General features: G+C 38.9%; 1 protein-coding gene across 1 annotated transcript in view; it reads right to left on the bottom strand.

The window, feature by feature from the left end:
• Positions 1–330: 330 nt before the first annotated feature.
• The window catches only part of LOC137982310 (dedicator of cytokinesis protein 9-like), an 18,723-nt gene continuing 9,053 nt past the window's right edge, over positions 331–10,000 (bottom strand). The window contains exons 10-16 of the mRNA XM_068829386.1: positions 9,534–9,650; positions 4,051–4,083; positions 3,672–3,755; positions 3,479–3,563; positions 2,643–2,722; positions 1,685–1,789; positions 331–605 (exon numbers count right to left, since the gene is read on the bottom strand). Coding sequence (XP_068685487.1) covers positions 456–605; positions 1,685–1,789; positions 2,643–2,722; positions 3,479–3,563; positions 3,672–3,755; positions 4,051–4,083; positions 9,534–9,650 — 654 coding nt within the window. The 3' untranslated portion in view covers positions 331–455. The remainder of the gene's footprint in view (positions 606–1,684; positions 1,790–2,642; positions 2,723–3,478; positions 3,564–3,671; positions 3,756–4,050; positions 4,084–9,533; positions 9,651–10,000) is intronic.

Here is a 10,000-nt window from a genome sequence, read left to right as displayed (position 1 = left end):
ATAGGGACGCTTAAGAGAGGAAGAAAGAATCTGCCGCCACCAGTCGAGGATTACACCTGATGGAAAAGATAAGTTCAAAAGTCATCATTTTATGTCCCAGCTGTTGCATCGACAAAAAGCCCATGATTTTCTGGTACAACAAATTGCCTTGAGAAAACTGAGTTAGAGATAACCTTAAGTGGCAGTGTCCAATTAGCTAGTGACAGTACTCTTTCAGCTTCAAAAAAAAAAAAACGTTCGAAAAGTAATCTGAAAGGAAAATTCAACAAAGTTATATTAGTAGGAGCTTTACCGATGGTTACCTTGTTCTAAATTCTTTAAGATGTATAGCGCACACAAAAGTAGTTCCTTGGTCTCATCTTCATCTAGTGGTACCTGCAAAGCAATCTGGGTTGCTTCTCTGAGTGGTTGCGCTGACTGTGGTGTAAGCGAGTCACTGGGGCTCTGTTTCATGGCTAAGTAGCTCGAACTTCGATTGGAGTCAGGGCTGAACTCACTATTAGGGACTCCCATGACAGAGGAGGTCTGGGACGTCTGAGTCTGAAGGGCTTGGTTTGATAGGTCGTCCTTGCTGCCATGGAAACGAGGTGCGTGCTAAAGAAGAACTGAGAGGAGTGGTAGGTAAAGGGTGCAAATGCGGGCTTGCTTTTGCTGTTTCATGTATAAAAAAATTCGGAGACAATTAGACCATACACCCCTACTAAGTAGTCAGAAAATAATCACAAACGTCACCCTACGAAGAAAGAAATTAAAAAAGACTCCTGCCCGACATATAACACGATGCCTTGCAATAACAGCCGATGTTTTCGACAATGAAACACAAGTTGCCTAGTCGTTTCCTTTTCCTACAATCACCTTGTCATTTCCGTGTCCATGATTCATGGCCGGACGGTGATCGTGAATAACGGAGTGTCATTTCACAAAAATCCAAAAGTGAATTACTCCTCATGCCCAGCGATGTCCGTAATGAGAAACACGCTTAGTGAAAGGAAAGGAATTTTATTTAAGTGACTAGTCGTTCTAGCGCTGGAGTACTAATTGGGGACACTGAAAACTGAAGTCAAACGTTGGTTTTTCAATCAAGTGTATGATAATGATGAAGACGACGATCATTACCCTCTTAAATAGATAGAGAGTGGTGTTACTAAGGCCTGTGTCCTTGTTAGATTATCTTAATCGCCGATCCTTTATAATATCTTTGTATTCTTATCTTAGAGCAGCTTTCAATCTAGTGTCGAAAGTTATAAGCGAATGGGCCATTTCCGAGTTGCTGTTTGTCTCGGTTTCGAAGTGAGTCTTGGTGCTCAACTATTGCGAGGGAAATGAGTTTGATTTACATAAGAATACGCAACTCATTTCCATTTGAATGGTTGTGCACCAGGACTCGCTTTGAACCTGAGGCATGCAGCAACTTGAAAATGGGCTATTGCTTTGGTTTTGCATTACTTCACTCAGTGATTGGTTCAAAGTTCTCGCGCCATTTTTTCAACCAATCAGAAGTGAAACCAAAACCAATCGTGGCTCACGCGTGCACATTTTCCCGCGCTTTGTGTCAGCTAGGTGTAATTACTTCGAGTTTTGATTGGTTTACTGGATTGTCTCCGTCCTTTTTGATTGGCCAAAGTAATTACTTTAGTTTTCGTGTTTTAACGACACTCGATTGAAACTCGCTCTAGAATCTTACCTCTCCATCGTAGCGATCATCCCGTTCATGTTTTACCAACATGTTCCACAAGACCCTAATCGCTAATTTCCTTATCAGTCGCCCCTGAGTAAGTGCCGAGGAGATCTGTTTAATTTTTTTTTAAAGAAGGTAAAACCTTCAGTAATTATACAATAACCATAATCCTAACCCTGAAGCTTTTACCGTGTTTAGATAATTTTAAACAATAGATAACCACTAAATGACAAATACACCACGTATCTTCCAAAGAATGCAAAGGTTCCTGTTTCTATAGTCGGCATGGAATGAACGCACAGACTTCCACTTAATACTAGAGGCAGTCCAGCACATGACATGGAAACTACAGCTTTCTGTGTCACGACGTTTCTTAAACTAATGATAATCAAGAATTAGTAAAGTGTGCTCGATCTCTAGTAAAAAAAATATCTTTTTTGTTGTATTGATTTCCCAGAAATATTCATCAAAAAGCCTTAGGGGGTGGGAGGGGTTTTTTTAATCACTAGTGATTTCCTGCTTAAGTAGTAAGGTAAAGTCTGCTACGAGCCTAGAAGGCCCATCAGGCCGGCGCTTATCTCCGGTTTCTGTAGCATGAAGCGACTAGGAGTATTTATACTCCCCCCTGGATGGGATGCCAGTCCATCGCAGGGTTACCCCCACCATTAAATTCGCCTGTACCCATTTATGGGTGGAGAGAGGCACCGTGAGAGTAAAGTGTCTTGCCCAAGAAAACAACAAAATGTCCCCGGCCAAGATCCCGAACCCGAACCAATCGATCCGGAGTCGAGCGCACTAACTATGAAGCCACCGCGCCTCTCCTATATCTCATTTCTCGTTGTCTCGCTGTGTTAACATTTTTAGACAAACAACACAATGGTCGTCACACTCCATAGGTAATCCTACAAATTGCAAAAGGTTACAAAAAAAGCTATCAAGAACAAACAAACGTTATGACACGTACCTCTCTCAACAGAAGGCCCACCAGGAAATACCTTTTACAGTAATCATCAGTCAATTCACAGTTGTGTACTCCTCCCAGAGCTGAACAGAAACAAAAAAGACGACTGATCAAACCCATTAAAGAGGCCCATTAACGTTAGCTCTTTGCTGTTATAAACGTGGCACAAGAATTTTGTCAACTCGTATCCCTTCGAAGAGAGGAGTTAGTTTCTACGGAAACTGTGGTGTTGCGCTGGTGGAAGAGTACATGTAAAACACGAAACTTTGGTTTTATCAAACGAGCTGATGAAGGTAGAATTGCCACCAAAAGACTTAATGGCTGATGTTTAGAACATAAGCTCTTTATCAAAGCGAATTGACATGGGCCATTGGCTCCAGCGAAGGGCTAACGCTGCAACTGGCAGCCATTCCATTCTTCACGGTGGCAAGTCGTCCTTTACCAACTCGTTTCATAAAATCAACTTTCCACAACGCTCGGGCCGAAATGGCAAAATGCATAATGCACGTGTATTAAGCGACAGCTTTTGGGGAGGTTTTCTTGATTTTCTTCTGGCACAATTGTTGAGCCAGTTAAACCGGATTGCCTATTTACTGTGACTGCGACTACAAAACACTCCTGCTTGGCCCGAGGAAGAAAAAACTCTCGTTGACTGTCAAAAGTTGACTTCCTACACATTTGACAATGATGTGCAAAAATCGGTTGGTCTCCGTGACAGCATTAGAGCCTATTGGGAGAAAGAACTTGATTTTACTCCGTAACTGCTATCTTCCTTTGGCTCGCATCTGAGACTAAAATGAATATGAATGCAACAAAGTTAACCAAACTCGTTACAGTACCTCGAACGTCCAAGGGTAGATTGAGTGGAATGTAATGCTCGTGATTACAGACAACTTGGAGAAACTCAAACTTGAATTCCAGCATCTAAAAGGGAAGGCAAGTCAAAACGCAATACTGAGCACAATCTACCGTGAAACACACACAAAAAGAAAAACTCAAAAGATACACTTATACCAAAATCATGAACATTACCTGTGTATCAGAATCCTTAAATTGCTCTGAGTAATAACTGATCATTTGAAAAACAAATCCACGATCCAGGTAAGTGAAGCAATCCTAAGAGAGATTGATACCTCAGTCGGATAATCAACCTGTTACCATGGCAACTAAGTTGACTGTGAGGCTAGGAAGCGCTGTCTTTAACGTAACCGGTTGGACCGGTTTTCACTTCTTAACATTTTATTCTGTAACTGACTTTTCGTTCAGTTAATTTGTAAGGTAGATGTCCAAGGTCATTGTGAGCGCTAAAAATAAAGCGCTAACTTAACAGTTTATCACCTATCCCGTTAGGGTACGTTGTCAAAAACATTAATCTTTGTCGAGATAATTAAACGAAAATTAACAAACGTACCTTGGTGAAGCAGGCCAAGTGAAAATTTGCTTCCTAAGAAAGAAAGGAAACACAACACCATAATTACTTCTCTGAAATTACTTTCAAGGGAACCGAACCGACTGTATCATACTCTGCTTGGCAGAGATTTTCTTGATTTTTCTCTCTAATGAGAAGGGAAGGAAACCTTTGCACGAATTTCACTGGCGAAAAATGTCTGCGCATGAGTCGCGCGATATGACACGTGACGCGTTTCCGGGACTATCATTGGCTCTCGTGAAAAAAGCACTCCCGAGAAGAACAGAAAAATGGTTGACGTTTGAGAATCGGTAGCTTGTTGGTTTCCGTTCTTTTTAGAGCGATCAAGGCTAGTTTTAACGCCAGTTTCAAGTGGAATGTATTGTTAGAGAACGTCTATGTTGTGTAAATCGTTTGAAAGTCCAATCCAACCAGCATCCTCGGAAAATTTGCTCCTGGAAAATTTTATTTCGTGGGAAAAGAGCTGCGAAACAGGTGAGTGTTTTGCGCAATTTTTAATGTGGAAAGTTTGTTGCCACCGGGTACAAAAAGTTACTGTAATGTGCAGAAAGGAGGATTCCTAAGGTTTCCGTTCATGTGTGAATTGGCTTGTACCAGGTGGCAGGGAAATGGCAATATTGTTCAACGTGAAGGTTATTTTTTTCTGCGTTACACCTTACGATCGGCACCTCTACATGAATGATCAATGATTCGATCAGATATGAATTTGATTTTGAATGTGATTGTCTCATTCGGAACGTAACCCTAGTATCAAATATTTTAAATAGCTGCTTTTAAGGTCATTTATATTCCCTTTTCTGGTGAATGTCTAGGTTATTATACTTTTTAGCAGTCACAACTCAACGATCCTTGCGTTCAAGTAGTTACCAAGTTATGGATTTGCAATTAATTTGAGTTTAAAATCAAAATCAAAATCCATGTTAGTTAAAATAAAGTTTGGAAGAACAGAAGTGTAGGTACAGATGTATATAGGTATCTATAGATTCAGGTTTTTTAGACTATTGTTTTCTGGAAGCATTAATGATGTAATTTTGGTTTTAGGGGACTGTCATGTGTTGTTGGATCAAGGAAATTCTGTTTTGAGTCAAGTATGGTTGACAGTGGATAGTTGTTCCTGAAAAGGCTGAAAGGAAGCTTTATTGCCTTGGACTTTTTTTGCTTACACCCCACATGTTTGTTCTTTTCTTACATGGCAAAATTTATTAATATATTATGTGATTTGGAGCTGCAGCTAGAAACAGTGTCCCATGCATAAGGTCTCATTGGGGTTGATGGCAGTAAAATAATTTTGGTAAAAAATATGTTTAAAGTTTTTATCATAACTTCTCATCTTGGTCCTGCTGGACTTCAAACATGCTCTACCATTTTGCACAAGGAACTTGTGAATCAACCGTTACCTTTTGGTGTATTTGCAATATGATATTTTGGATAGCAATTGATTTATTTTTCTTATCCCTTATGTGTAGATATCCTATGTCTGTCACATAGTTAGTTGTAAGCTTTTATTTCCTGTAGTGTATCTTTATTATAGCTAGCACATGACCCCACAAGCATGTGTTATTGCTTTACTATTGATTGTGTTTGAATAAAGGATATTGTTGTCTTGTCTTGTAGATAATGCAAAACAGCTTCAGTTGTATTTGCATTATTTCTGAATGTTACTTTTAAAGGGCCATTCAAAAGTGTACAAAGTCTGCAGGAGTTCAGGAAAAATATTCAAAATATTCATTGATTTGAAGTTCCTGAAGCAGGTAAATCTTGAAGAGTTTACGCAACCATATTTTGAATATACGGCATTTCTTTTTGGGAATGTTCAAGTCCACAGAATTCATTTTCTTTATGTTGAAAAGTACTGTAAGACTGTTGACTCAATGGGGTTCCCCATTGACGAGTAAAATTGTCTCGTGTTAGACAGAGCAAAATACTCTGGCTTTAGACAGAGTAAAATACCAGGTATGGCCGGTTTAGGGGTGAAAGGGTTAATTAAAGTGCGATCATTACTTTGACTTTCTTTCTTCATTTGAACCAAAACAAAGTGACTAATCATCACCTCCACCATTGCTATACAACGGCTTTGGCTTTTAGAACAAAGTATCAAAGTTGAAGCTGGTAGCTCAAGGAGTAAACTTTGCAAAAGAGTTAGGTTAAAAATACTTTTATGGTATTTGAGTATTATTGTAGAACAAATTTGCATAATATCATTAAAGTCATTAAATCAATGAGAATCCAAACATGAGGATGCAGTTTGCTGAGGAGGGGTTTTTTGTTTTTTAATTAAACAACTCTTAAAGGTAACAGAATCTTGTTTTCTGGATGTAGGCTAAAGAAATCTGACCCCTTAGGGGAACCAGTTCTAAATTGACAAATGACTGGCATTTTACAATTCATAAGTAAAAGCTACTTGCTCGCTTACCAAATTTTTCTACAGTTCCATTCATTTTTCAGATTTATAGCCTTAAATGTACTGCAGCAACTCTGCCAGCTGTTTGGTCTCAGTATCATAAGCAGTACCCCCTTGGGGTAGTTTTTTCACTTCACCACCATTGTTTAACCCTATCCAGGGACTAAAGCAAGGATGGAAATTGATTACAGCTTAAATAAATTGGACCACTTTTTTTACTTCTTACACTTACTGCATTCAACTTTAATTTATTCATCTTTTGAAATGGTAGGAATGCTTACTATTATTTACAGCAATTGCTAAAAATTCATTGCATCTAATGTTGAAATATTTTTTACATATGAGTCTTAAGTATGAGTCAATGAGTCATGAGTCAATGAGTTAGTGCAGTTACCCTAACCCAAAAAATGAAAGCTAAAATTTCAGAGAGTGCTTAGGCCTAATCACTGAAACGAGGGCTTAGGCTTGATCAATAAATTATTGCTATATTGACTGTGAGTCTCATTGACTCATGACTCATTGACTAATTGACTCATAAATCATGGGACCTCTTTACATATGGAAAGATAACAGGAGTTATTTCTGTGAAGTCTTATCCAGAAAACTGCAACATAGGATTATTTCCCTTTCAAATGTAGCTTTGTATGCTTTTGCTCAATGTCTTTGAACGATTATTACGGAAATATGAAGTTATGGTTTTTCTAAAAGTTAAATCTAATGCAAGGGGATTAAAATTATTGAAGTAGCTGTGTTGCAACCAGAGTCCGCAAAGAGAGGTTAGATAATTTGTTGTACTGAAAGTACTTAGTAGGCCAGCGTAAAATTTGTGAAACGTTTTGGAGGGTGGCACTGAATCACCTTCAACAAGTTTTCTAAACTTTGAAAATACCTAATTTTATATCCTCCTGCTGTTTTATTGCTGGAAGATAAAATCAATTCCTGATTAAGTATTTTTGTTGTCACACTAACCCACTACAATGTGGTGAAAGCGTATTATTAGCTGTAGTAATATTTTGTTACAGTAAAATTCTCCCTGCTAGTAAGCTGGACTTCTGAATCAAATAATGTTGTTTTGGCTATTCAGAGTTAACCTAATCTATGTTTATTTCTATAATTTGGAGGAAAGCAAACAATTGGCATTTTACTTGTAACAACTATAACAAAATATAATTGCAACTAAAAGGTTTCCTTCTAGTGTACCCATTATGAGGTGCTATGACATGGTTATTATTACTGCTAAAATCACTTTAAAATTTATTTTTGAACGACTGAAATACATTTCTTAATTTGCCCCTCGGTCTTAATACAGTTTCGTCTATGGACCACTTGAATGGCAATTTTAACAACTTAATTTTGAAAAAAAATGCTAAAATCTTAACATTTTCTGTTAGATGCGAGACCCCGCGGAAACAGTGTGTAACTATTTAGTTGGAAGAGAAACCATTTGGAAATTTAGTGGTATCTTTTTTGTTCCACTTTTGAAAAGATAAACGCATGACTTGAAATCAAGATTGTAATCCATTAGCTGGTAAGCTCCACAAACGAATTTCCACTCGAACATTAGCAACCGAGACTCGCGTTGACCTTGAAATTTTTAAAGAAATTTCCCTCGTAGCCCTGTTGGCTTAAAAGAGAATCTCGCTGGCATAGAAACACACTATGCAGTCAACATTCGTTCGTTTTACTGGCCTGAAAAAGGGTCTTTTTCGTCGACGGAGATCTAACAAACACCGAATGGCAGCCATGTTTGATTTGAGGTGTTGAAGTCACATGACAAGGCCTCGACCAATCAGACATTTTTCGCCAGTGAATGCACGAATCATGATGTTCTGTCACGCATGCGCGTCGTGAACTCGATGCAACATGACTTCACCTCTTCCGCTATAGGACAAACGTTAAAATTCAAACTGGCTATAAACCGGTTAAGAGTTCAATCATTCACCCAAAGCTCTTGACGACATGGAGCGATTTCCTTTTCTTCTCGCTAAAGAGAGAAAGAAAGGAAAACCTCTGTCAAGCAGGATAAGTGTATCACAAATTAAGGCCCCGTCCACACGTATCCGGAAATTTTTGAACCCGCAACTTTTTCTTTCCGGATTCAAAAATATTCTCATCCACACGTAGTGTACTCAAATCGAATTTGCTCGTCCACACGCATCTGAAACGTATCCGGATTCACTCTAGTACTCAGAACTCCTCAAGGAAACTGAGGTAACAGAGCAAGCGCCAAAAGAAGAAAATAAAGAAATAAAATTGCCCTCGGCAGCCATCTTAAGAATTGATTTCAAGGTAGGGAACTGGGCTCGATCTTGATATGTCATCCGGATTTAGCGTCCACACGGTTACATATATACATGCTTTATTTAAACACGGTAAAACCTTCAGTAAGAATACAATAGCCATAGTACAATAAAATTCAGTACCTACTGTAGTAATAAAAATACTGTTTTACAAGGTTGCTGTGCGGTAGCCTAACCCTCACTTTCATAAAATCGATTCACTTCTTTTTTAAAAGATCTAACTGATTCCATCGTACGTAAATTGTTGGGGTAAGACGTTCCATTGTGAGGCCGTACTGTGTTTGGTTTGGGCAAATTAAGCTTCATTTCTAAATTCCTGACATTATATTTTGTGGTGCGAATTGAAAACAGGTCCTGTAGATAATCCGGAGCAAGACCATTTAATATTTTAAACATTAGGGTGGTTTTCAGCTTTTTCCGACACTTAGCGAGATTGTCCTGACGTAGTGGTTAGAAGAAGATGGTTAGCACTCAAGTCGTAACTACTCTTGGTGATAACCCTAACCGCCCTGTTCTGCAATTTTTGCAGTTTATTGCACAGAGTAACGTTGCATTCGTCCCAAACAGAACTACAGTAATCAAAATGGGGCCGAATAAGCGGATTAAAAAACATCCACTCTGGAGAGCGTATTCAAAAAGTTCCGGATTCGCCAGTGAATTCACCGGATAAGTGTGGACGGAAGGCGTATCCGGAAAGAAAAAGTTGGGGATTGAAAAATCTTCGGATACGTGTGGACGGGGCATAAGTTAGTTGTTGCACCAACCTTAGCAATCTGAGGCTGATCTTTAAGTCTGCTGATGATCTGTGGAACTAAAGCTTGCAGGAAATTCTCTAAACAGCGATTATAGCTATCGGGAAACCAGCTTTCTCGGTTCATTCGCTGCAATCCAAATGTGCAGAATTAATGTCAGGATAGGACCTCTAAAAATGATTGTGGATGAGTAACACTGAATTTCCAAACCGAAACGAAACTAACATTGGTCAGATTCCGAGTGAAGTTATTCTCCCAAAAGTTGTTGTAAGGTCTTGGACTCTAATTTTAAAGTTGAGTTTTATTTTCTTCTTGTATCTCTGCGGTATTTGGCCATCGTCATTGGCAGTATACAGGACACAATATTGTCACTTGGAGCAAACCCAAAGCCATAGTCTGTGATAGTTGATAATGAACGATCATACACCGCTTGAACAGATTCTTAAGGATTACCTGTCACGGGTCTTTTGGGCCCGGTT

The sequence above is a fragment of the Montipora foliosa genome, chromosome 13 (genome assembly GCF_036669935.1).
Source record: "Montipora foliosa isolate CH-2021 chromosome 13, ASM3666993v2, whole genome shotgun sequence".
Lineage (NCBI taxonomy): Eukaryota > Metazoa > Cnidaria > Anthozoa > Scleractinia > Acroporidae > Montipora > Montipora foliosa.
This window is presented reverse-complemented; position numbering and strand designations above follow the sequence as displayed.